The 27526-nt window shown below is 54.0% G+C and overlaps 1 protein-coding gene across 2 annotated transcripts; it reads left to right on the forward strand.

Annotated features, from left to right (window-relative positions):
* The first annotated feature begins 648 nt into the window (after nt 1-648).
* Nucleotides 649-26624, forward strand: MYBL2 (MYB proto-oncogene like 2). Of its 2 annotated transcripts, none has more exons than XM_043479537.1 (14): nt 649-910; nt 4510-4603; nt 8539-8610; nt 9434-9526; nt 9659-9879; nt 12076-12238; nt 16092-16379; nt 19195-19608; nt 20011-20150; nt 21456-21555; nt 22829-22942; nt 24058-24150; nt 25347-25496; nt 26087-26624. In XM_043479537.1, the coding sequence occupies exons 1-14, from the start codon at nt 891-893 to the stop codon at nt 26213-26215; spliced, it is 2091 nt and encodes a 696-aa protein (XP_043335472.1). In that variant the 5' UTR covers nt 649-890; the 3' UTR covers nt 26216-26624. The 2 variants fall into 2 exon arrangements, with proteins under 2 accessions (XP_043335472.1, XP_043335473.1); XM_043479538.1 differs by having other exon boundaries at nt 660-910; nt 16137-16379.
* Nucleotides 26625-27526: the final 902 nt, after the last annotated feature.

Consider the following 27526-nt stretch of genomic DNA (forward strand, 5'->3'; position numbering starts at 1 on the left):
ATCAACAGGAACTAGTTTCGGTGGGAGAGGTGGGAAGTGTATCCGCCCCAGCAAAGACCAGGAGGCTGAAGAGTTTCCTCTCGCGAGGGGCAGGGTGGTGATCTGGCAGAGTCCTATAAACCTGATTGCAGAATATTTTACCCCGAGGGAGAGGACAGAGATTTTAAGTTCTGGAGAGGCAACATCAGGTTTGCTTTTTAGGAGGCTTGCTTTGGGCTGCCAGAGCAGGAGAGGAGCTGGAGCCACTTGAGTTCGAGGCTGGAAAGGAAGAAGTTAGTGGGTTCCAAGTCTCAGCCCTGGTCTAGGTCTAGGTGAGGAGGCCTCTTGGGGGTGGGGGGTGGGGGGTGGGGGTAGGGACATAGGAGCTGCTTGGACTAGCGCTGGGCTCTTTGCACTGGTGGTTTCCCCCGGCCTGACTCTCCCATCCTTGCGGCTCAGTCCCTTTTATCAGTCTTCCTTCCTCCAGGCCTGCCCTACGGCTCTTGGCCGGGCCACGCCTCAGTCACCGGGTTGCGGGGTCAAAGCCGCGCCTATGAGCTCTTAGCCCTAGGAGCTTCAGTGCGGTGCCCTCAGGCCCCGCCCCGGGCACGGCCCTCCCGCTGGCCCCGCCCCGCGTCGCTCGCTGGCCCCGCCCCCGCGCACCAGCCCGCCCGCGCGCTGGCCCGGGCGGCGCCGACGCGCTTGGCGGGAGATAGAAAAGTGTTTCTGCGAGCGCCGGCGGCGGCCGCAGTCCCTGTGAGCAGCGGCCGGACCTGCGGTCACGCTGACGCCTCGCCACACGGCCCCGGGGCCCGGAGCGGCCGGAGCAGCTCGCACCCTGACCCCGGCCCGGCTCCCGCTCCGGGCTCGGCCGGCGGGCGGGCGAGCGCGGCGCGGCCCGGGCCGGGGGGATGTCGCGGCGGACGCGCGGGTGAGCGGAGCCAGGCGGCGGAGGGCCCTTCCCCCCTCCCCAGGCGCCATCCTCCTCAGCCCTGACCCCTACCCCCACCGCCACCCTCGCCGGGGCCCTTCCGAGCCGGGCCGGGCCGGGCGCGGTTGGGGTCGGCAGAAAACTCAGGTGTCCTGCGTCGCCCGACGCAGGGAGACGCCGGGGGTGCGCGCGAAGCCGGGAGGCTCCCGGGGGCCCCTCACTCGGCACCCCCGGGCCTGCTGGGCCTCGGAGCTGGGGCGGGCGGGTCTCCTGGGACCCGGGCCAAGCCTATATGATGTCATTTTGTCTCCCGCCTAATTGCGGGGTGGGGGTGGGACGGTGGTGTCAGCTGGAAGGGCCTTTACCGGGGAGGGAGGCGACCCCTGGAGAAGAAAAATGATTTTCGAAGTCGCGGCGGGTGGGAGGCCAAAGCCTGGAGGACGCTTGTCTTTCGAGCCTTTGGGGGGGGGTCTGGTTTTGCCGGTGGGCATTTCTTAGCATTCGGGGAAGCACGGAACACTCCCGGCTCTCTCCCCTGACCTAGGAGGGTTGCTGGGGCCGGGAGGGACTTTTTGGTCCCCCACCACCTGGCCTCGGGGCCTTAGGTCGGTCTCGCTCCGGAGACCTTCTTCCTGTTCGACATGCGGGGGTTGGGGCAGCTGGGGTTGAAAGCGAGGGGAAGAGAGACTGATCTGTGCCAGCAACCCCTGGGGCGGAGGCGAGAACTGCAGTCTCCATTTTACTTATCCCACCCAGAGTTTGAGTGGCAGAGACAAGCCAGGAATCAGGTCTATGGGCTCCACGTCCCTGTCTTACACCTGTTCCTTCAGTGTCTGAGTTCTAGGCTTTTCAACCCGTCTGGGAGTCACAGTACAGAGTCACAAGGGGTTCTGACCTGTTCCCTGCCAGGATTCATGCATCCCAGATAGCCTGAAATCCGCTTCAGGTGGTGTCTGCCTTCACAGGCTCAGCAGATAGATCTGAGCGGCGATGGTTGCCGCTTTCCCTAGAATTCTTCTCGGCAAGGAAACATCTGATCCCTGGGCAAATCAGGCACAGGGTGTGTCTTCCTCAGGCCATGGTTTCTCAGGGCAGCTCCAATTCCCAGGAGTTATTTTCTGGGCAGGCACTTGTCAGGCCCTGAATTTCTGGTTCAGGAAGTGTTCACTCCAGGCAACAAACCCAAGGCCCCTGACAACCCCCAGGTCCTCTACCATCTATGCCCTGGGGCTCAGTGGAGGAATCCCAGCTCCCAGGTGAGGGATAGGTTCTGCACTCTGGAACCCCACAGCATTAAGTTTGATTCTTGGTCCCTTGCTGTAACTCTCTTCTGCACCAATGCCCTACTTCCTGCTCAGCTTCTGACTCACCCCAGCTGGAGCAGAGCCCAGCACATGGAAGGGCATAGAAAGGGTGTGTGGGACCTCCACGTGGTTGCCACTACTGACTTAGCCTCTGCTTTTCCCGCTGGGATTATGAGAAGAGGACCTGCAGGTGCAGGTTAACCCCTGCGAGCTTCGTGTGTGCGTGCTAAGTCGCTTCAGTCATGTCTGACTCTTTGCAACCTTATGGGCTGTAGCCTGTCAGACTCCTCTGTCCATGAGATTTTCCAGGCGAGAATACTGGAATGGGTTGCCACGCCCTCCTCCAGGGGATCTGCCTGACCCAGGGATTGAACTTGTGTCTTGTATGTCTCCTGCATTGACAGGCGGGTTCTTTACCTCTAGTGCCACCTGGGAGCTCAGTTTTCACATCTATTAAATGGGAATAGTGAGGATGCACGTGAAGTAGACAGTCATTACTGTGATGGTAATATAAATATATTAAACCTCACAGAATCCTCCCAACCATCTGAACTGCTGTCCCCATTAAATAGAGTATTGGAGCTCCAGAGAGTTCACACAGAAATTACTTTGTCCTTGAAGGAACATTTGCTGAGCGTCTGTTAGAAGCTGGGTGTCAGAGAACCAAAGATAGTTTCTGTTAAAACAGAGGCCGGGGGCAGTTGATGTTAAAGCCAGCTTCCTTCTGTTATTAGTATCTTGTAGAATTTTTTCCTCCTATTTTGTGATGGTGGAGGACTCCATGAATTGGGTTGGGAATGACGAGACAAGGTTGAATTCCAGCTCCCATGACTTGTGTTGCTGGGTTTCGATGGCGTCTGTCCCTTCCTTACCTAATTCTAAAAGTTGACTTATGTTAGCATCTCTGATCGACTAAGAGGCGGCAGCTTTGCATGTTTAGTCATTCATTCTTATATCTGGCCATTTCCAGAGCAAACATTTCTTAGGCATTTTGGTGCCATCCTCCGAAGGCAGATAGGGAGGTGGAGGTGACCTCTGTCCTGGTTGTCAAGGAGATAGGCAGCTGCAACCTAAGAGCCTATGTTATATGACAGGATTTCTGAGGTGCTGTGGGGAGTGTGGGAGTGACTGGGGAGATGCTGAGAAGGGGAAAGGAGCGTGGCTGCAGAAGGAAGTCCTCTTCTTTCGACACCTGACCTCTGCTTGGAGACTCATAGACTTTTCCTACTTGAAAATTCATGACTGAAGAATGTCCCTGACAGAGATCCACTTGAGTTGGAAGGGTGCTCCAGTGAGTCCCAGACATCCCTGGGGGTGGATAGCGTGATCTTCGTTTTTCTAACCACGTAAATAGGAAGATTTTGGAGTGACTTGGAAAATTACTTGTTAAGAAAATAAAAGCATCCAGAATTCAAAGTTGCTTGTATTCTGATTTTTTGCTCCATAAATTAGACCTGTGTGTAGGCAGGGATTGAGAAGGGGTATGCAAAAATGGACATAGTTACTGAGGTAATATATTTTATTTTTTAATATATATTTCTTTGGCTGTGCTGGGTCTTAGTTGTGGCACGCGGAATCTCTAGGAACTCTGACTTGCAGTATGTGAGATCTAGTTCCCTGACCAGGGTTCAAACTAGACTCGCTTCATTGGGAACATTGAGCCTTAGCCACTGGACGACCAGGGAAGTCCCTGAGATAATGTATTTTAAATGGTTTTCTCAGATAACCAATATTTCTTAAAATCCTGGTGTATAATGATTACATACATCTTTGGCTTTAATCCTTAAAATATCCATGCAAGTTAAAGTTTAGTTACTGAAAAGGAAATATGAAATGGGTGTCTGGTGTTGCATATCCTAATATTCTTGGTGAAATCTTTTTTCTTGTAGCTTTTGAAGTCATAAGGGTGTTGGTGAAAAGACAAGAATAAAAAAATAGACCATAATTCTATTTCTTCTTTTAATATTTATTTGTATTTATTTCTTTGGCTGTGGTTGGTCTTAGTTGCCACATGTGGGATTTTAGTTCCCTGACAAGGGATCGAACCTGGGCCCCCTGCATTAGGAGCTCAGAATCTTAGCCACTGGATCACCAGGGAAATCCACATAACCCCATTTCATCAAAAACCTTTTAGAAAGGGGGAGGGTGGAAGTACCTACATTTGTACCTACAGTAGAAGCCCGCCTCCCTGAAACCTTTCCCTTGAGGTCACTGGCCTCTGTCCACAGTGTCCATCCATCAGGTGGCAGACCTTGGAGACGCATATCCTTGACCTTTGACATTTTTCCCCTGCAGTGAGGAGCTGGATGAGCTGCACTACCAGGACACAGATTCAGATGTGCCAGAGCAGAGAGACAGCAAGTGCAAGGTCAAATGGACCCAGGAGGAGGTGAGTGACACTGAGGGACAGTGGAGGAGGGGAGGGCAGACTGAGAACCGAACCTGAGGTGTGTCTGCCTGATGCCCCGACCAGTATGATGAAGCGGGGGGGGGCGCTGTGGAAGGAAGCCAGTGGGCCCTCTGTTTCTCTCTGATGCTTCTCAGAGCATTCTTGGACCCTGTCAGTATTGAGGACTCTGAGAGGGATGTGTCTCTGAGGACCAGCAATTGCGCTCTCTGGGAAGCTGGCGTGTTCTGTATCCTGAACTTTAATCGTGCTGCCTGTCCTGTAACTGCTGGGAGGTTGAGTCAAATCTGCCAGCCCCTACTTTATTATCATTTAGAAAAATAATAATTGTATTGAGTCTGTAATACCGAGCTCTGAATTGATTTTCTTTTTATTCTTTAATCATGTTTATGGAGTGTGTGTGTATATATACATATATATACACACACACTATATGACTATATATATATATATACACACACACTATATGACTATATATATATACACACACACTATATGACTATATATATATATATACACACACACTATATGACTATATATATATATACACACTATATGACTATATATATATATACACACTATATGACTATATATATATATATATACTATATGACTATATATATATATACACACACTATATGACTATATATAGTCAAATGCACCTTTTTAAAGTGGACAGTTCCATCGCTTTTAATAAGTGTGTATTACTTACATAAGTACCATCTTTCTGGCTTCTTTTGTTCAGCGTAATGTTGCATGATTCAGTACTTTGTTCATTTTTTCTTGCTGAATAGTATTCCATTGTATGGTTAGACCATGGTATGTTTCACTTGTTGATGGGCAGTTTGGCTGTTTACAGAATTTGCCTATAGTGGCTAGAGCTACTATGAAAATTCTTGCCTAAGTATTTTTGAGGATTGTTTTCATTTCTCTAGGCGGGATACTTTGGGATGCTCATGGGGTAGGTATATGTTTAGTTTTATAGACTGTCGAGTCTTTTTGTAACTTGATTGTACCATGTTAAACTCCTATTGGCCTTATCTTTTTATTCTACGTCTGTTTTCCTGGATGTGTTTAGTTGTGAGTCTCTCCCCCCCCCACCCCTTCTTAACTTACTGTTTGAGTTGTGAAACACTCTTAAATCATAAAAGATGTTTCTTGACAGGAGTGCTAGGCCAGCCTTTTCTGTTCATCCCACTGTAGACCAGGGACTGTATTCCACTCTTGTGGTCTTAGGAGACCAGACAAGATGGGGTCCTTACCCCAGAGCATCTCTCTCTGCCTGGGATGGAGAAATAAGACTGCATTCAAGGCCCGTGGACATGCTGTGGCCATCACAGTGCTGGCAGGACCGACGTCCTTTCTGCCCACCGTGGTGTCTCCTGTCTTACACTAAGCCTCCTAGACATAAGAGGTGCCTATCATTGTCTTAAATGTCTTTAGAAGTTGAGTTTACTGTTGTCTGAGAGGTTAAGGAACGCTTCATGGGTGAGGATTTGGAAATTCAGCCATCAGGGAGGTATGCAAAATGGTGGATAAGTCAGAACAGGAAAGGGGTTGTAGGTGGGAAAAGGCAAGTAGAGGGGCCCTGGTGTGGCTGGAAGGAAGAGTCCTTGAAGAGTTTTTGAAAAGGTTGATTTAGATGGAAAGATGGAACAGGGTCCAAACAGGAAGGCCTTGAAGGTTGGGCTCAGAGACTGAGGCTTGCTCAGCTGGCAGGGAGGAGCCAGTGACGATTTTTAAAGCAGATGAATGATAAAACCGTAGCCTGGCTTCAGGGAGCGGGTCTACTGGATGTGGAGTGGATAAGAGATCTGGGGGCGGCCTGAGGCTGAATGAGCAGGGAAGGGCGCTGCGTTGTTCAGACAGAGGATGGCTGTGGAGGGGCCAGGGCAGTGCAGGTAGGAGTTGACAGGTGGAGGGGCCCATGGGGTCTGGGAGGAATTGGAGAGGGGGGAAGTTGTCCACCCCAGTTGTCAGGGAAGATGGTGGTGCTGGAGATGGACACAGGGGACATGGGCAGAAGGCAGGGGTTAGCCTGACCAGGTGGGATGGGCAGCATGGTGTCCGGAGCCGACTATGTGGATGTGGGCTGGCCCTGCAACAGGATTTATGGGGACTTTATCCAGCTGGTGCTGGGCTGTGGCCAAGCTGCAGCTGAGGGTCTGGATGTCTGTGGTGGCCTTTTCTCCCCCTGCCCAGGAGAGAGAGAGTGAAAAAACACCTAATGTTAAACCATTGTAACTGTTTTTAAGTGTATGTTCAGTACATGAAGTATATTCTCACTGTGCAGCAGATCTTTGGAACTGTCATCTTGCAAAAAAAAGCTGAATCATTAAACACTAATTTTCCCCATCCCCTTCCCCTAGCCCTTGGCAACCACCTTGTTTTACTTTCTGTTTTTTATTTCTTTTTTTATTTGGCTGCACTGGTCTTCGTTGTAGCACATCGGGTCATTTTTTAGGTGCCACATGCAGGATCATTAGTTGCAGCATTTGGAATCTAGTTTCCTGATCAGGGATTGAACCTGGACCCCGTGCATCGGGAGCACAAAGTCTTAGCCACTGGACCACCAGAGAAGTCCTTGGTTTTTATTTTTGACTACTTGAGATTCTTCATAGGAGTGGGCTTGGACTGTCTGTGTCCTTTGTGTCTGGCTTATTTTGCTTAGCATAATGTCCTCAAGGTTCATCCATGTTGTAGCTTGTAACAGAATTTCCTTGTTTTGAGGCTGAATAATATTCCACTGTGTGGATAATACTACATTTTCTTTATATATATAAAGATTAAAAAAAAACAGTTCAGGGGATTCCCTGGCCGTCCAGCGGTTAGGACTCCAAGCTTTCACTGTGAGGGCCTCGGGTCAATCCCTGATCAGGGAGCTGAGAACCTATAAGTTGCAGGGGTAAAAATGGTCAGTTTGCTGGAGGAATATTTTACACACAATCAGCTACAATTGTTGAAGTACAATCCAATGAGTTTCGGTGGATGTGCTGCCGTGAAACATGGAGCAACACCGTCTTGTAGGGTGTTTCCATCACCCCAGGCATCTCTTGCTCCCTGTTGTTCATTTCTCCCTCCCACCAACCAACCCTGATCACAGACACCACTATCTTTTTGTCCCTATAGCTTAGTTTACCTTTTCTAGAAGTTCCTCTGCACAGAATTAAGCAATGTGTACTCTTGTTATGTCTGACTTCTTTCTGTCATCCTAATGATACTGTGATTTTAATGTTGTTGCGTGAATCAATAGTTTATGTTCAGGAGAACGTTCTAACAGGTACTGTTTTCCCTTCCAAGTGCCCACGTTCCCGCATCTCCAGGGCTGGGTCACTCGCCTCTGGCCTGGATGACTGTAATGGCCTCCTCTCCTCCATTCTGACCTCCTGCAGCCCTTTCTCCTGCAGTTGCCAACATGAAGGTCACAACAAGCACGTTGGACTGTGACCACCTGTCAGTGGTGATGCTTCAGTGCATCAGTGGCTTTGCATAACGCAGAGGCCTGAATCAACCCTGTGTGTGGTCTGGTCCCAGCTGCCCCCCTCCCCACCCCCCCAAATCCTCTTGCCTCCCTCTTGCCTGCTTCCTGCAGCCTAGCCTCACTAGAGTTCCTTGGAGCCTGTCCCTTGGTTCCCCCATAGGTCTCACCATCCAGCTCTCCATCCCCACAGCACAGGGTGGCCCTCCTTTTGTTTGCAGGAGCCTTTGATTAGCATCTGCTTCTCTCTAGACTTTAAGTCCCAAAAGTTGAGCAGCTCTGATGCTGGCGTGCCTGGTGCGAAGTTAGACGATCGCTTCATGACGTGAATGGATGAATGAGGCTGTTACCTTTATTGGGGGGAGCATGGGTCTCGGTCCAGAGCAGCCACTTTCTGCCCATGTGTGAGCTGAGCCCTCTGTCTTCCTGACTTTGGCAGGATGAGCAGCTGAGGGCCCTGGTGAAGCAGTTTGGACAGCAAGACTGGAAGTTCCTGGCCAGCCACTTTCCTGTGAGTGCAGCCCCTCTGCTGCCCGCTCCCCCAGATAGGGGGCCTGGGAGAGACTTGGTGTCAGGGAGAAGAAAGGGGAGTTCCTTACCAAGCCCCCCACCCCCACCCCCACAGCTCTCCCAACAAAACAACCTTCCAGCCTCCTGAGGCCATTTCTACCCAAACTGGAATCAGGGGTGCCCTGACTTAAGCATCCTCACGTGGCAGCCTCTGGGTGCCTGGGGGCCTTAGGCTCCATGCTCATGCGTCATATCAGTGGCATATTTGCATTTCTTCCTGCAAGTCACTGACGAGTTGCTGCTCGGTCTCTGAACCATGAAACTGAACGTGAGAGGAAACGATGCTTGAGCAGGCTTCATGGTGAGGCCCCCGCAGAGCTGACTGGAGCCACCATGTCCAGCATCTAGAGCCTCCTGGTGATGTGGGTCCCCCTAGGGTCCCCCACCCCCAGTTCTGCAGGCGGCCGACAGGGAGGGGATGTGGCAGGAGCTGCTGTTCTCTTTCCTGGCTCATGGGCAGCTCGGGGACCAGGTCACCAGACCCTTTGGCCTCACGCCCTGTCCTCTACGGGTTCTGAAACCTTCAGGGAAATGGCCCCTCTTGGAAGCAAGCGAGAATCCCTAATGTATCCCGCAGGCTGGCACAGGGCGGTCATGGGCAGTGGTCCCACACAGGGTTCTGAGTTTGTCTGCTTCCATCCAGGCCCGCTTGTAGCAAAGGGAAGCGTGGTGTCCTAGTCTGTGGGTGTGTAGCGTGTGGTGGTTCTGGGAACGAGGCGGGGCCACAGGCCAGGAGTTCTCAGGGATGCCTGTCCTCTTCCCAGAACCGCACGGACCAGCAGTGCCAGTACCGGTGGCTGAGGGTCTTGAATCCAGACCTCGTCAAAGGGCCATGGACCAAAGAGGAGGACCAGAAGGTGACGCCTGGGCCTGCCACACCGTGGCCTTCACCCGCCCCGGGGAGGGGGTCAGGGGACTGAGGATGACATCCCCGTGGTGGGTGCTGGGGGGTGGGGGTCCCGCTGGCCTCACGGCAACTTTCCCCTAAGGTCATCGAGCTGGTCAAGAAGTACGGCACGAAGCAGTGGACGCTGATCGCCAAGCACCTGAAAGGCCGCCTGGGCAAGCAGTGCCGCGAGCGCTGGCACAACCACCTCAACCCCGAGGTGAAGAAGTCCTGCTGGACGGAGGAGGAGGACCGCATCATCTGTGAGGCCCACAAGGTGCTGGGCAACCGCTGGGCCGAGATCGCCAAGATGCTGCCGGGGAGGTGAGCCGCCTGCCGGGGCCAGGGCCAGTCAGGGCATCCCCTGGCCTTTGTGGGGAGGCCCAGTCCGATTTCTCTGGGGTCGTTCACTTTCCCCAGAAGAGGAGTCCTTCAGATTCCTGCCTTGGGCGGTGCAGGGACCTGGCTGCTGGGAGACGGTGGGGCAGGGCGGCCTGGGGGGCTCCTGTTTACTGTGCAGGTTCTCATCTGGTCGTGCTTTCGGCTTCGTGCCCTGGCCATGGTTGCGTGCGTGCTTGGTCGCGTAAGTCGTGTCCTGACTCTTTTGCGACCCCATGGACTGTAGCCCGCCAGGTTTCTCTGTCCATGGGATTCTCCAGGCAAGAATACTGGAGTGGGTTGCCATGCCCTCCTCCAGGGGATCTTCCCAACCCAGGGATCAAACCCATGTCTCTTGGATTTCCTGCATTGGCAGGCAAGTTCTTTACCACTAGTGATACCTGAGAAGCCACGTGGCCTGGGTTGCCTGGTCTTTTTCTTTTTTTTTTTAAAGAGAATAAGTCTCTTTCCCCCTGCCTGTGAGATCAGGGCCAGGATCTGGATATCCAAACCACTGTCTGTTTTCACTCTAGTCCTCACTGGGCCTGGCCTCTCCAAGCACTGGGCCTCTTGGGGTTCTGTAGGGAGAACTGGAACAACTTGAGACTTGGGCTACAATCTTGCCAGATCTTCGTCTAGGGTCAACTCCAGTCTCCTGAGTTGCTTCCCATAATTGCTTTCCATCTTCTGGAAACCTATAAAAATCTCCTACGGCCCACTGCCTTCTACCCTGCTCTCCTTGTCTGTATACATTTTTTTCTGTGTGTGTTGACCACGTTCTATAGCATGCAAGATCATCGTAGTTCCCTGACCAGGGATTAAACCCATGCCCCCTGCCTTAGGAGTGCTGCATCCTAATCACTAGCCCTGTCCATGTGGATTTTTACTTCGCTTTATTTTTAATCTTTCTTTACCATGGCATTGTGGTGCCATGGTAGATGGCATGGAGGGAAAGGAGGTACCAGATGGCCTGTTTTCCCTGGAGTCTGAAAGCATCTGTTTCCAAACTCTGACCCAAGTGTGTTAATCCTTTTGGTGCTTCCTCTAACCCTTGGAATGGAGACTCTTCCCCGTGTGGCCAGCCTGACCTGACGCCATGAGCCTCACCTTGATCCGCAGTCACCCTCGCTCACCCGTCAGCCTTCGCGCTACTCTGCTCCCCTCGCCCCCACAGACACGGAGCCTGGACGCCCACTGTGTAGCCGGCTCACGCTCATCTTTGGTTGTTGGTGGGGAAGGTTTGTCTGTCCTTCCCGACCGTGGTCAGTCCCTGGCCACCCCCCCGTAGTTCCCAGACCCTCCTCTGAGACTGGTGGTTCAGTCGAGCTGTTATTCTGGTGGAAAAGCACTCAGCTCAGGGCCCCAAAGAAGGCACTGTCTGTGTGTCCGCGCTTCTGCACTGCTGTGACCCGTGTGCTTTGAGGATGCTTGCGCCGGTGCCGACGTGTGCTTCCACGGTTCCGTGCGTCTCCATGCCTTATCCTGCCCACCACGCCTGCTTCTCTGCTGCCCTGTCCTGTTCTCCTGCGCACCCATCGGCCTATCTCCATCCGCACTTCCCTGCTCTCCTGTGCCACCATGCTGCTCTCTGCTTCTACGGGTCACTACTCTGATTTATACGACTATACGTGTTTCCTCTAATCTGTAACAAGTGATGGAGGAGGAAGTGATCTGATTCTCCAGATTAAAAAGCCACAGCTCAGAGTAGTCAGAAGGGGACCCTTTGTCCTCTTGCTCTGCCCTCTCTGGCCATTTTCTATCTATGGGAGGTGATCAGGGCTCATGTTTGAGGTCCCTGAACCTCTGGACAGGGCCGGCAGCCAGCAGCTTGCTTCCAGTTTCTACAGATGCCCAGTGAGCCGGGAAGGGACTGAGAGTTGCCAGAACACTTCAATGTTAGGATTCTTACCCTGTCAACTGAATAAGATGTTTGCTTACTTCGCAGAGGTGTGTGGGAATACTCCGTAAATCATGCCAGGCTGCGGGCCTGTCAGACTTCATCTTAGAGCGGAGAGCCCTTAGAGGTCCTCAGGTTGACCCCTCCTTGACAGAAGCCAGAGCTCAGTTCAGGGAGGCTAATGGTGTACCCGGTGGGGCGCGGGCCACAGGGCTGGGGTCAAAGGTCCTGGTTGGCCCCTGCAGGACAGACAATGCTGTGAAGAATCACTGGAACTCTACTATCAAGAGGAAGGTGGACACAGGAGGCTTCCTGAGTGAGTCCAGAGACAGCAAGCCCCCCATGTACTTGCTGCTGGAGCTGGAGGACAAGGACGGCCGCCAGAGTGCCCCCTCCTCGGAAGGCCAGGTGAGCAGCGGGGAGCGGAGTTCGGGAGGACTTGGCCACAGCGCTTGGGGTGCTTGGATGGGTTGGCTTGTTTTCACGTGTAGCCGATGCCATCCCATCAACACCTGCTTCTCCCTTTTCACCCGTTCCCACAGCTGTTCTTTAATCCTGCAGGAAGGTCTGTGTGGCCACATGTCTCACGAGGGCCTTTCCCTGTGAAACCTGTGTCCACGCTTGGCACTCACCTGCCCAGAGATGCAGGATGCAGAAGCCAGCGTCAGGGAGGGTCAGGCGGGGAGGTCTTCAGCGTCATCAACGGCTTCCTTCCCACCTGTTGCTCTCTCCAGCTTTTTCATAGTAAAAGCATGTGTGTACTTTAAAATCAGATGTGTCAAGGTGCAATCACAGTAAAATTCATCGTTTGCTGTGGAGGTCAGGACCGAAACAGTCATGTCACCACCACCGCAGTCAAGATGCAGAATGTTCCCATCGCCCCCCAGGCTCTTGTGCCCCTTTCAGCCCAGAATCTCCCATCCTTAGTCCCTGGGACCCTTCAACAATTTTTTTAATCTCTGTAATTTTCTAAAAAGTCATATAAATGAAATCATATGGTGTCACATTTATCATTGTTAACATCTCACATCCCTTGTGGCTCAGCTGGTAAAGAATCCGCCTGCAATGGGGGAGACCTGGGTTGGATCCCTGGGTTGGGAAGATCCCCTGGAGAAAGGCTACCCACTCCAGTATTCTGGCGTGGAGAATTCCATGGACTGTATAATCCGTGGTGTTGCAAAGAGTTGGACACGACTGAGCGACTTTGACTTTCACATCCTACACCCTAGGGCACACTTTTTTAAAAAACTGAATTTTAGTTCAGTTCAGTCGCTAAGTCATGTCCAACTCTTTGCGACCCCATGGACGACAGCACACCAGGCCTCCCTGTCCATCACCAACTCCCAGAGTTTACTCAAGCTCATATCCATTGAATCAGTGATACCATCCAACCATCTCATCCTCTGTTGCCCCCTTCTCCTGCCTTGGTAGTAAATGTTGGCATATGCATTAAACAGTATATCTGTTCTCTCTGGAAGTTGGGATTTACAGGCTCAGTCTTGAGCCTTACAGACTTGTTTCTGACCCTACAATGACCATTGTGTTATTTTTGAAGCACGGAAAAAATTTGTAATTGCAAACATTGACCAGTGAGGTAATCCCATACACACAGAAAAGGCGAGCATTTTCTGGCAGGCAGTCTAGCAAAATGCATTCAAGTTTTTAAAGCATGTGTCTGCCTACCTCAAGGAACTTAAGAAAGAAGTGAGCAAATGAGCAGTGATTTAGCTACCAGGACAGTCGTTAAAGTTCTGTTTCTAACAACAAAAAGTCGGATGTTAACCTTAGTTAAATAAATTACCAGCACAATAGAATCATTAAAATAACAGTGGAGAGGAATGGGTGAGGCTGGACCTGTGAGGTCCAGATCCTGGTCTAGGCACCCCCTTGGGCCAGCTCCCCAGACACAAAACATCAGGGGGTGTTTTGTGTAAAATTAGACCTTCAGTTTCAGTTCAGTCGCTCAGCGACTCTTTGCAACCCCATGGACTGCAGCACACCAGGCTTCCCTGTCTATCACCAGCTCCCAGAGCTTATTCAAACTCATGTCCATTGAGTCAGTCTTACAAATGGGCTTCCCTGATGGCTCAGTAGATAAAGAATCTACCTGTATTGGAAACGTAGGAATCTCCTGTATTGGAGACATAGGAAATGTGGGTTTGATCCCTGGGTCAGGAAGTACCCCTGGAGGAGGAAATGGCAACCCACTCCAGTATTCTTGCCTGGGAAATCCCATGAACAGAGGAGCCTGGTGGACTCCAGTCCATGGGGTCACAAGAGTCGGACATAACTTGGTGACTAAACCACCAGTTTTACAAACATCTTTCTCTCCTTATTTCTTCCCCTGTCATTGTGTGTATACAGACCTTTACGTCGTTCTTGAATCTGTCGTGCCATCTGTCATATCTTGTATTGATGAACATCTTGTCACCATGTATGCTGCAGTGAACGTCATTGTTCACATTCCTTGTACATGTGCCTTTTATATGTGTGTGGAATGCTTAGACGAACTGTGTAGACATTTGAAATTTTCTTAACGTGAAAAGTGAAAGTCACTCAGTCGTGTCTGACTCTTTGCAACCCCATGGACTATACAGTCTGTGGAATTCTCCAGGCCAGAATATTGGAGTGGGTAGCCTTTCTCTTCTCCAGGGGATCTTCCCAACCCAGGGATTGAACTCAAGTCTCCTGCATTACAAGCAGATTCTCTACCAGCTGAGCATCAAGGGAAGCAAATTTTCATAAGGCATTGCCAAATTCCCACTCAAAGGGCAATGTCGTTCTGCTGAAGCAGTAAGTGGAGCTGCCTGTTTTCCCACACTGTGGTCACAGCTGGCTCAGATTTTACAGAACGTCTCTGCCAGTTTTATGAGCAGCTGTGCAGTATCACTGCTTCACCTACATTTCTTTTACTGGTGAGGTTGGCCGTTTTCTCTTTTTTTAATTAATATTTTATTTATTCTATGTTAGCCACAGTGTGCAGCCTGCAAGATCTTAGTTCCCCAACCAGGGATTGAACTTTTGCCCCTGCATTGGGAGTGCAGTCTTAGCCACTGGGAGTCTCACACGTGCTGTGTTCACGGCTCCTCCGGCTGTCAGTTTAACCTGTCAAAGCTTGTTTCCAGATTCTGCAGGAGAACTTGCCACAAACAATCTTCGTCTATTTCTTTTTTCTTTTCCTGTCACAAAGTTAGTATTCACTCCTTTTACAAACCTTCGTTTTGAAATAATACTAAACATACAAAGAAGTAGCAAGAGTGCTCTCCTATACCCTTTACTGGGTTCATTCATTTTTAACATTGGTCAGATTTGCTTTTTCTTTCTTTGTAGGCATATATATATTTTCTAACCTGAGCTATGTGAGAGTTGGTTGCATACATTGTGCCTTTCATCCCTTAATACTTGAGTTATATTTCCTAAGAATGAGGACATTCCCCAGTGTACCTTCAGTACACACTTGGAATTTAACTACTTTAGGAATTTTAACTAATCTTCCATACAGATTGCATTTTTTTCCTGCCTAGGATCCAGTCCAGGATTAGACTCTGTTCTGTTGTCCTGTCTCTTTGATCCGCTTTAGCCTTTCGTGGTACTGATACCTTTGAAGCGTAAGGTTAGGCTTTGTTGTTGTTGAGCTGCTAAGTTGTGTCTGAATCTACGACCCCATGGATGGTAGCACACCAGGCTTCCCTGCCCTTCGCTGTCCCAGAATTTGCTCAAGTTCATGTCTGTTGAGTTGGTGATGCCATCCAACCATCTCATCCTCTGCTGCCCCCTTCTCTTCTTGCCCTCAGTCTTCCCCAGCATCAGTGAATTATCTCTTCGCATCAGGTGGCTAAAGTATTGGAGCTTCGGCTTCTTTATCAGTCAGTCCTTCCAGTGACAATTCAGGGTTGCTTTGCTTTAGGATTGACTAGTTTGGTCTTGCTGTCCAGAGGACTCCCAAGAGTCTTCTCTTAACTCCACAATTCAAAAGTATCAATTCTTCAGCACTCAGCCTTCTTTAAGGTACAACTCTCACATCCATACCTGACTACTGGAAAAACTATAGTTTGTGACTAGATGGACCTTTGTCGGAAAAGTGATGTCTCTACTTAGTTATGTTATAGACCGTCTTTAAATTGCGGTTCACTTGAGTTTCCTTATCAAGTGATAAGGTTGATAGGTTTCTGATAAGGTTCAGATGGTGCATTTTTGCTGAAACACGGCACAGTTTGTATCTCATAATGAGAAACCCAAACTGCATGCCCTGTGTCCCCAGGGAAGTGTCGTGACCAGCTGGCCCCCGGCATTCCCTGCCCTGAAGGAAGAAGAGAGCAGCGAGGAGGAGGTCGCCGCGGCCGCCCCCGCCCAGGAGCAGGAGCCCGTCCCCACGGAGCTGGACAGAGTGCAGACCCCGGAGCCCCTGGAGGACTTCCCCAAGCATGAAGACCAGGAAGGCTCCTCGCCAGAGACCAGCCTGCCCTACAAGTGGGTGGTGGAGGCTGCCAACCTCCTCATCCCGGCTGTGGAGTCCGGCCTCTCGGAAGCCCTGGACTTGATCGAGTCGGTAATGTTGGTTGCGGGACTTCCTGGTGGGCCCTGAGCACCTCTGGCAGGGAGCACTTGTGCCCCTAGACAGATGTCTTTCCGTCTGCTCATCGTCTCGCTGACGTGGTTGAGCCGATGCCGAGCGCCCAGCCAGGGCCTGGCAGCCCCAAGAGATTGGCGGTGCCGTCCCTGTCTTCAGGGAGCTCCTGACTCACCCGTGAAGCCCGGGGTGGTGGGGGAGGCTCCCCAGCGGAAGTGGGGCGACAGAGCCCTCGGGGGATGGGGAGGGGGTGGAGTCCACAGCAGCACCGCAGAGCACTGGCATTCGTGGTAGGGCCGACGGTCGGGTTTCCTGGAGAGGACCCCGGGAAGGGCAGGGGCTTGGGGCTGCGGCGGTGAGTGCGTCCTGGTTACTCAGGGAGAGCCGCCCCTGAGCCACACTGGCTGTGGGCTGTGCCCCTTGGGGAGGGGCTCCGGCGGGGGCTGCACTTCCCGGTGTGACTTCACCGCTCCGTCCGCCAGGCCTGAGGCGTGGAGTGGGTTTCAGGAGGTGGTGGGCAAGAGGCTGGTGACTAGGCAGGCAGAGGGGTTCAGTGGGCAGCGCCCACACAAGCCTTCCCACTTATGCTTCCTCTTATTAGCTGAGCATAATGATGCTATTGATTGAACATCTGCTGAGTGTCAGGCTGTGGGCCTAACAAGTAGTCCACGTGGTATCTTGGGAGGGGTGTCCTGTCTGTGTTTTTGTAGATGAGGGTGAGGCTCAGAGATCAGATAGTGTACCCAAGTTCACACAGTGAGTAAGGTCTTAACCATCGTGCCCAGGGTCCTGCCCAGTGAGGGGTTAGACTGTGAAGTCGGTCTCAAGGGGCTGCCTGCTCAGACCCTCTGGCTCTGGGTTTCCCCGCTTGCCACGGTGGCAGGAACTCTGGTGTCTCCTCCACCAGAAGGGACTTCAGAGTTAGCTGGGTGTGTCAGTCTGTTGAGCGAACTGCCCCGGGGCCACCGAGGGCAGGCTGAGATGAGCGCTGTCCCGCCCTGCTGGTGCTGCCTCGGTCCATCCTGACTTCTCTCGGGCACCTGTCATGACCCCGTCCTGGTGCTCCTTCTGTGATGATAGTTTCTAACCCGAGTGCCTGCCACGTGCCAGGCGCACTGCTTGCTGCCTCTGTATGCTCTCCGTCCTTAAACAGCCTGTGGAAGGGGGTTGGGTGGTGGACTCAGCTCAAGCTCAGAGAGCTTAGGAGGCTCATCCAGCATCACATAGCTGGTGAGTGCTGAGCCGGGCTGTCTCCATGATGACCTTCAGTGACTGATGGGGGGTCACAGTAGCTGCAGAAACACTGCTGTCCGTCCCACGGGCCAGTCCTTGGCACATGTGCTCAGGTCTGTTAGATGCTGTGAATTCCGGGGCCCCCGCAAGGTTGGCGTTCGTGCTGGGAGGTGGCCCTGGAGTCAGCACTGCTCTGAGCCGCCCTCCACCTTCGGGAATGGACTTGCCAGGCTCCTGCGAGCTCCAGGGACCGAAGTGGAAACTTGTGTCTCCAGAAGCCCTAGGGCTAGGTTGTAATTAACTAGACAAAGGCAGAAAGGACCCAAGTGTTCCTCTCAGAATTACTCTTAGAAACTTGGTCACCTTGGCAGGATCACACCCTCTCTGACTTGGCTGCCTCGGCTTGAAAGGGAGAGAGTAATACTCCCTCAGGGTGGCTAGCGGGTGGATACAGTTTAGCTGAAGCACCCAGTGAGGTGCCATGATGGACAGGCTAATGGAGCCCAGGGCCGCCTCCTGCCTGGGAACATGACTGGCAAATGAAGACCCTTCATCCTGCTCATGGCCTTGGGCCCAGGTCTTCACTTCCAGGTGTCTATCAAGAAACGGATTTATGTCCAAGATGTTCATAAAGAACATCTGTATTTAATCTTTAAGAGTTAGGAGGAAGAACCCAAATGTCCAACAGAAGGGGATTGAGTAACATATAGAGCGCCGAGCGCTCTATAACGCTCTATCGTTATCTAACGTTCTATAACGATAGAACATTTTTCAGCTGTAAGAATTATTATAAAAGTTAATGTTTTTATTATAACAACTAAAGTCTACTGATGGTAAACATTAAACTTCGGTAATAGAATGAGGTGCCTGCATTATTCCAGCTCTACTGAAATTTTAAGTGGAAAAAGAAGTGAAATAGAAATGATTTGTACTAAAGTTAGGAACATTGAAAATACTAAATATTTAGGGACACATGTAAGTGTTAATTGATAAAGAAATGCAAAAAGATGGTCAATACTTAATTTCAGCACTGGTTTCCTGCATGCAGGCAGAGGTTTGCCAGGTAGACCTGGAGCTTTAGTGATAAGGTTTTATTTCTTAGGCTTCTTGATGGACATATGAGTTTTCTTTGTTTTTTTTCTCGGTGTTTTTTGTATATCTTAAAAACACATAGCACATTTTTTTTTTTTTAATAACAGCGAGCAGCCATGTGCATGATAGGATTTCAGTAACGTTTATAAATACAGATGTACAGACATCAAAGAATCTTTGAGCAAAGGCAAAGAAAAGTTAAGAGTGATTGTTCCTGGGCTATGGAATCAGGGTTTTTTTGTTGTTGTTGGTTGTGCCACATGGCATGCGGGATCTTGGTTCCCTGACCAGGAATTGAACCCATGCCCCCTGCAGTGGAAGCGTGAAGTTTTAACCACGGGGCCGCCAGGGAGGTCCCCGTGGGATCATCCTTGACGCTCTGTTATTTTCCAATAGCACATGAGCCCTGTGGTTTATTAGCCACTGGGAAAGCCAGTTACTCCTAACCCTGCCTCCCGTCTCTGGGCAGGATCCCGACGCGTGGTGTGACCTGAGTAAGTTTGACCTCCCTGAGGAGCCATCGGCCGAGGGCAGTCTCGTGGGCAGCCCAGGGCAGCCCCAAGCCTGGCAGCAGCAGCAGCCTGCGCCACCCCGGCCAGCCGCCGCCGCGGCGCCCAGCGTGACTGAGTACCGCCTAGACGGCCACACCATCTCCGACCTGAGCCGTGGCAGCCGGGGCGAGCTAATCCCCATCTCCCCCAGCACTGACGTGGGGGGCTCGGGCGTGGGCACGCCACCCTCTGTGCTCAAGCGGCAGAAGAAGAGGCGTGTCGCCCTGTCCCCCGTCACGGAGAACAGCGCCAGCCTGTCCTTCCTGGACTCCTGCAACAGCCTCACCCCGAAGAGCACGCCCGTCAAGACCCTGCCCTTCTCGCCCTCCCAGGTGCGTGCACCCCGCTCTGACTGCTCACTGGGAGCGGGTGACGGCCCCCCGTTGCCCAGGACAGGCCATTCACTGGGTGTCTGCAGGCCCTGTGCCTAGTGCTGGGGACGTGGGACCCTGGACCAGGTCTGGCCCTGCCCTCGTGAAGCTTAGGAAGACCATTTCAGAGCTACTTTTGTTTTTTCCTTCTGAAAAGAAGCTGCTCTCAGACAGCAGCTTGCTTTGCCTTAAGTTCACGGCCAGCAGCACAGAGGGGTGGGAGGTGGACCTCCCGTCAGGCTGGCAAAGGGAGGATTGGGCGATGCCAAGCCAAGGGTCCACACGGACCTGCCTGCCTGTCCTGGCCTTTGCTCCCCGGCCCTGAGCTCATCGCCTCGCCTGGTTTCCTTGTCTTCCTGGCAGTTTTTGAACTTCTGGAATAAGCAGGACACACTGGAGCTGGAGAGCCCCTCGTTGACGTCCACGCCCGTGTGCAGCCAGAAGGTGGTGGTCACCACGCCGCTGCACCGGGACAAGACGCCGCTGCACCAGAAACACGCTGCGTGAGTGCCGGGCCTGCCCCTCCGCCCCGGCAGGGACCGGCTCTCGGGGCGAGGGACACCTTGGGAAAACACCTGGGACTCTCGTTTCATGAAGGCAGCCTCCTCCTGGTCATCACACCTGCTTCATCAGTGTAGTCTGTTGCTTCACCTTTGTTCTAATTCTGTTTGTTTGTTTTTTTTTCTTGTTTTGTTCTTTTGGCCACATGGCTTGCGGGAACATAGTCCCCAACCAGGGATTGAACCTGTGCCCTCCGCAAAGTGCCGAGTCCTAACCATTGGACCACCAGGGAATTCCTCTTTTTTATTTTTTTAATTGGATGGTTTTCTAAATTCAGAGATTAGACATGTGGAGAGTCTGCCTTGCCACGAAAAATGTAATGTTTGCGTCACTTTTGTAAGTTTCGAGTGCAGATCCACTGTGCTTGCACAGCTCTGCGGGAAGGACCCAAGGCCCCCCAATTCCCCCCGTCTTTCTGGTGCTCAGGAGGGACGGCTGTGTTTTGCCTTCAGGCCTCTACAGGTTGCTTGCCTGCTTCTGTGGAGGTGCTTTCACAATGTTTTCTTCCTTGTATCATCATGACCCTTGAATTCCAGGTAGAGTTGCTTAACTGGTCTTGGCCTTGGTACATTTGCTGGGTGGGGGAGAAGCATTGCTATTTATGTTTCAGGAGTCAAGCTGTAATGCAGGGATCTGTTCAGGAATTTTGGTTCTCGTAATGATAGGTAATTTCAGATAAGATGTATGAATCCTTTCGGTCAGAAATCAGTCTTTCAACGACAGATCTAAAATTCAACTTAGATAGGTTTCATGAGAAATGATTCTCCTGTCAGGTTGAAACCTTGGTCTTCAAATCTTAACTCTTAGACGTCTGGCACCACAAAAGGAGTTGCTGCTTCTCCGGAGAGATGTGGGGGAGGGGTGTGGTCTTCCTGGCCCCTCGCCCTCCTTGCCTGCGCCTTCTCCCGCTGGTGCTGCAGTCTGGCCACAGGCCGCCTTGTTTTATGGAAAATCCTAGTGACGGCAACACCGTCAGCCATTCTTCCACCCATTCGGGTCTCCCGGCCTCCCGCAGGCTCTTCCTGTTCTTTGCTGTTTCTGAGGAGGGCCCTTCCTCTCTGCCCCAGGAAGCCCCCCTTGCAGATCGGGAGGTGTGTGGGTGGGCAGATGGGATGGGAACAGACCACCTCTGGGGGCTGCCTTTCTGCCACTGAGACCAAAGGTCAGTTGGGGGTGTGGGAGTCAGGGGCAGCCCACGGCAGAGCCCTCCAGCGCCGTCGCCCAGCCTCCTTCTCCGTGCCCGGCAGGTTTGTAACCCCAGATCAGAAGTACTCCATGGACAACACTCCCCACACACCGACCCCGTTCAAGAACGCCCTCGAGAAGTACGGACCACTAAAGCCCCTGGTAGGTGGTGTGGCCGGGCCAGGCCTCCAGCCGTTCATGGTCACTTGTCCTGTCCTGAGATCCCATTAGCGTCTCCTGACTGCCCTGAGAATTCACGATTCCCTAGTTTGATAAACAGGGCCCCCTGTTACAATGAGTTACCAGCTCGCCAGACGTCTCTGGAGCAACCACCACGCAGGCGGTGCTGGCTGGTGCTGGCACCACAGCGGCATCCTGGTGGAGCTGGAGGTGGTGGAGGCCGACATCCAAGTGACCAAATAACTCAGCTCATGGCCGTGCCAGGCAGAAAGCGGGCAGGCGTTGGGATGGAGAAGGACTTGCTTGGGTGCTGCGAGCTTGTTGGGGAAAGTGGCGAATTGCTCTTCAAGCCTAAGCCTGTTGACTGGCTAGAGACAGCTGGCCAGTGCAGACGTCTCCTGGGTTGCTTTCCCCACAGTATGAGGATGGCCCTTCTCCCCCGACTCCTCCCAGTTCATCAGATGGTCCTGCTTTCCCCCAGGGCAAAACAGGGCTGGCACCCTGGGATTTTCTGAAGCAAGCTGTTTCTGAGAACCCAGCTGCAGGTGGGAGAAGAATCCCTGCAGCGATCTCCCCTCCCGGCTCACCATTGGGGGCCCAGGTCGGGGGCCGTGGTCTCCCCGTCCTGGCGTGGAGCTGGCGGAGTTGCACAGCCCCGGGCCAGGCGCAGTCAGCCCGGCCGTTTCCCAGCCCGGACTCAGCTCCCAGATGCTGAGGTGTCTGTGCTCTCGGGACACATCCAAGAGGGCGAGTGACCTTGCAGGGTAGTTCAAGTACACGGGGGCTTTTAGAGCGACTTCCCCGGTTTCACAGTGCCCTACACCCCCTGGCCTCTGCCACCTGAGCGCCCAGGCCCAGGAAACGGACGTGGAACTGAGACCTCTGTTAGCGTGGGGCGGAGGCGTGGAGGAGCTGGGCTCTGAGCGTGTCCAGGTTCTAAGCTCACAGCCATGTGGCCCTGGGCCAGCTCTCGCGCTCTCTGAGCCTCTGTACCCAGCGGAGGTTGCCAGCTGATTCCTTGGGCTGGGTGAGGGTGGCTGTGATGAAGTGGAGTGCTCCCACCCCTCAGGGAGCTGAGGACAGTTAACGGCCATGGACGCCGTGTGTGAGGCCAGCATCCCAGCTCCAGGCTGCCTCCGGCATCACCCAGGGCAGCAGAGGTGCGGCCTGTCTGTCCTGCCGCCCCCATGAGCAGGCTCAGCCGGTGTCCTCTGGCCTGGGCGCGGAGCCTCACCCTGGCCATCCCCACCCGCAGCCCCAGACCCCCCACCTGGAGGAGGACTTGAAAGAGGTGCTGCGCTCCGAGGCCGGCATCGAGCTCATCATCGAGGACGAAGTGAGGCCCGAGAAGCAGAAGAGGAAGGCCGGGGTGAGCGGCTGGTAGGGCGGTGGGGAGGGGGCCCGGCCATCCGCTCCTGCAGCCTGGGGGTCCACGACATCGGCCGGTGCAGCTGCCTGCCACCCTTCCCTCTCCCCTTGAACTGGTTCCTCGCTTATTCCGCGTTGTTTGGACCCTCCTGAAGTGGGCTCTGGGCCGGGCGGGGTGGGTAGAGCAATGATTAAGATCCAGAGGGGGTCGCTCCTGGAGTTGAGTGGGCGGAAATGGCAAACACCCTCAGTGACTCAGTACACGCAGCATTCGGGGACAGAAAAGGCCCAAAGAGGATTTCAAGGGGCATCCTTCAGACGGAGCCGCCGGCCAGCTGTCGGGGCAGCGTGAGGAGGTGGGGCCAGCCGGTTCAGGTGAGGTCGGGAGCGGGTGGGGACACTGCTCCGGACGCCTGGGTGCGGAGGGCCGGGCCGCGCTGGACAGGCCTGTCCCGCCCCCAGCCCACGTGGTTTCCTGACCGCAGGTGGCTCTGTGTCCCCTGTTTTGAAGCCCCTTTCTTCCCAGGCACTCTCTAAGGAGAAGGGAAGACAGGAGTGGGCCAGGGTGGTACTGGGTGGGGAAGGTGGGTGGCCAGGCTGGGAGGGGACCCTCCAGCTGGGCCCCCGGGTGTGTGGGCAGAGCATGACTGGGGCCCTCCCTGGCCTCTCTGTGTCTGAAGGTAGTTCCGAGCCAGGGTAGCAGCTATTTTGGGCACAGGACTGAGTTCGGGGACAGGTGTCAGTCTCAGAGGCCCTCCCTGGGGTCAGAGCCACCCCCTGATCTGCTTATAGGGAGGCGCAGGGCTTGGGGGGTGGGCATTCCCATAACATCCTGTGTTCCACGCGGTCTTGTGTGTCTGTAGCTCCCCAGCAGGTGGGTGTTCTAGTTGTAACTTGCCTGTGTGGGGGAGTGTTCAGTGTGGTAGAGACTTGGGCTGCACTTGGTCCCTTTGGGGATGAGGTTGGGTGGAGGTGGCTTGGAGGTGGAGTTGCTCACCAGTGAGCAACTGGCAGGACAGCCTGCTCTATGGACAGAGTCTGCGACAGGGCCAGTGTCATCAGGTGCTGGGGGTGATGGGAATCCAGGCGTGTGACCTAACCACCACCTCCCCCCAGATGCGGCGAAGCCCCATCAAGAAAGTCCGCAAGTCCCTGGCTCTCGACATTGTGGACGAGGACGTGAAGCTGATGATGTCCACGCTGCCCAAGGTTGGTAAGGGGTCTGGGAGAGAAGCTGTCCTGTGAGGCCACCCCCTACTCCCCACCCAGCTGCAAGAGGCTGAGAGTATGGAGTCGCCCTGCGCCTCTGGGGCCCTTTAGCCTGGAGAGCCCTGGAGGTGGAGTCAGCGGGGCTTTCGTGTGCCGGGCTCAGTGGGGAGGAAGGGGGCAGGTGGCACTGGGCATCATTCCCACACTGGTGTCGATCCAGGCCGCCCTGCTCTTGTCCTTCACAGAAGGTTCGGTTGGCAAGTGCTGGCTGCTAGAACTTGTTGGGCACGTGTGTTTTCTGAGTCCCCTGCACCTTCCCTTGTATTACACTGCTAGGGAAGACCCTGGTCAGTGAGGTGCCTCGGGGCCCCGCCAGGTGATCGGGGCACCTCTGCCCTGGCATGGGTGCGGCCCTGTTCCCAGGCCAACCTCTGGAGGGGCCACTGCTTCCACAGAGCCTGGGCCCCAGAAACCATGCCGGGCAATTGATCCCTTGCAGCAGGCAGTGGGGTGAGCTTGTTTTTTGCTGGTGGCCGGTAGCAGACAGTGAAGGCTGTGGAAAGGCCCACGAGACAGATCATTGCTTGGCAGCTCCTATAGGTCCGCCTGCCACTCACAGTCCTGGCAGAGAAAGCTCCGTCTAATGAGGCATCCACGGCAGGCCAGGAACTTGGTGCTCTCCAGCCAGACCCTTGAGTGAGTGAAATAACTAGTGGAAAGAAAAAAAGTCAGGTGAAGTGGTTAAATGCAGAGGAGGTGGAGCAGAGGGCCTGGTCTCTGGATCTCAGCTGCCTGTGCCTCAGGTTCTTGCCTGCAGGGTAAAGGCCTGTCCGGGAGGCGGCCCAGGCCTGGGGCTGCCTTGACCAGCACCCCCATGGGTGCTTCTGGTCCCCGGAGAAGCAGGAACACCCTTGTCTCCACCTGAGACGGGGAGGAACCAGTTCATGTAAAAGGAGCCTGCGTTCCTAGGTGTTCATCAGGTGCCAGGCCCTGAAACAGGCACTTGTAGCTGTTTTCCTCCTTCATCTTTAAATGAAGCGGAAGCTGAGGCTCAGAGAAGTATCATCTCCTGCCCATATCTTCTGCCCAGACCTCCCGGAGGTGGTGGCACTGGGATGTGCTTGCTCTTTTATGTTCTCCCTCCCACGGAAAGCCTGTGGCAAAACGCTGAGCCTCTGACTTGGTTTTGCTTTCAGCCGACCAGCATCCTCGCAGCAGGCTCCTCAGGCCTCACCCCATCGGGCAGCAGAGAGGACAGCAGCCTGCTCAACGAGGGCTTCCTGCAGGCCAAGTCTGAGAAGCCAGCGGCCCCGAGGCCCCGGGGCCACTTTCCCACCCCTGCCCCTGTGAGTGCTGCCCCTCGGGGCCTCACTCTGTGACCTCCACACCACAGGGCCTTTGCACCGGCTTTGCCTCTGCATGATGCTCTTCTGTGGCTCTGCTGACTGATGAATGTGGGCTTCACATCTCTGTCCCGATGCCACTCCCTCGGGGGACCTGGGTACCAGAGATCTCCCTCCACAAAGCCACTCCTTCACGATGTGGTCTCACTCGTAATTAAGACATGTCTCTGTGACTTTGTCCTTGAAGACAGGGATCCCCTGCCTGTTTTCCCAGCCATCTGCAGCCTCTCTGCTGCTCTCCAGCCTGCAGAGCTGTAGCTTTTTTCCCTTCCCTGGGGGCTGTTGCCACATGATGGGCACTGGGGAGGGTGGGGGCTTGTGTCCTGGTCCAGCCTCCTTGCTCTATCCCTGAGGACGCCCAGAGATGGCACTAACTCCCCAGGTCCACCAGGAAGGTGCAGTGAGCACAGATTGTGGCTTCTAGAGGGAGGGAGCGTGATAGAAATGTCCCCACCCCACCCCAACCAGGGTCTCCAGGCTTCCTTAGGAGCCCCGGCCACTGCCTGGGTGGTAACCCCCTTTCCTCCTCCCAGATGACCAGCGCCTGGAAGACGGTGGCCTGCGGGGGCACCAGGGACCAGCTCTTCATGCAGGAGAAAGCCCGGCAGCTCCTGGGTCGCCTGAAGCCCAGCCACACGTCTCGGACCCTCATCTTGTCTTAGGGGCTTGGCAGTCACGAGCCCATTCTCATGTTTACAGGGGGCTGGGGGACCGATTCTGGGCTGTGAATTTGAGAATCACACTCAGACGATCGCCTGCAGGGAGCCTTCTGCCACCAGCCCCTCCCAGACTGCTCAGGTGGGGACAGGCAGGCCCACCTACTGACCTGTCTCCGAGCCCGGCTGCAGCTGCGGGCAGTTCCTGGTGCTAACAGAACAAAGTCCCACCTCTGAGCTGGCCTGGCCCTCCCCGAGTGCCATAGGGAGCCCCTCAGCTTCTCCCAAGCCCTGGTCAGGCCTGGCCTCATCTCAGACTCCTGCTTAGTACAGGGGACCTACCTAGCCAGCGTGCTCCTTCTTGCAACTTGTTGGTGCATTTTCTTCAAAGAATAAAAGTTGTCTTTTTCCTGTGCTCTGGACTCCACCTTCCTCCTGGATCCTGCTTGCAGTTCCCTGGTGACTGTCCTTAGGGCCCTGAGGGATGGGGGGACCTGACTGTCATCCTCACAGTGCCACCTTGTCTGCACAGCCCAGGCCTGGGGCTCTGGGCCGTATTGCCCCTGGGAACCCAAGGTGCTGGGAGGCAGTTTTCTCTGCACCCAAGTGTCTCAGGGTTCCGAGGTCTCTTGGCTGTTGGGTGGGGTTGGGGGAAGGTGGGACAGTGGTGGGCCTTTGCCGTAGGTGGCTGGACTGGCCTGTGATCAGCCCCACACCCAGATCAGGCTGGTAAAGCAGGAGTAACCATCAGCTGGGTGGAGCCTGGCCAGTGGTCCTAACTTCCCAAGGCTGTGGCAGCAGTTCCAGCCTGGACGCTGGCCCTCCCTCGTCATGGCCCAGTGCACAAAGACTGGGGCCCTTGGCTTGTAAGCTGAGAAGAGTCCATGGGTGGGTAGACGAGGGGCAGGTCCCAGGTCCCAGAAGGTCTATATTGAGGAGCGATGTTTATATAAGCAGGATCCCTCGGATGGGGCCTTATGGCCATCCCCGGGGGCTGCGATCTCAGTTCACCACAGGACAGCCTGGTATCCACGACCTGCTTCAGCGCCTCTGGTTCCGCAGGGAGACTTGGGGGCAGGGCGTCTTGCCTGGGGTCCCCATCCTCTAAAGAGGACGAGTTAGCGGGGTTCAAGTCTGTCTGACACACCATCTCGGTCGAGGCTGCTCTGTCACCCAGTATTGGCAGTCTTCCCCAGGTGGCCCCCATGTGCTCACACAGTCAAGCCTGGCTTGAACCCTGACCTGCTGCACCTGATACCTGTTTGAGATCTGGGACCGGCCTTCACTCTTCCCACCTGCCTCCCACAGTCTCACGTG

The sequence above is a fragment of the Cervus canadensis genome, chromosome 10, assembly GCF_019320065.1.
Source record: "Cervus canadensis isolate Bull #8, Minnesota chromosome 10, ASM1932006v1, whole genome shotgun sequence".
In the NCBI taxonomy this organism is placed as follows: Eukaryota; Metazoa; Chordata; class Mammalia; order Artiodactyla; family Cervidae; genus Cervus; species Cervus canadensis.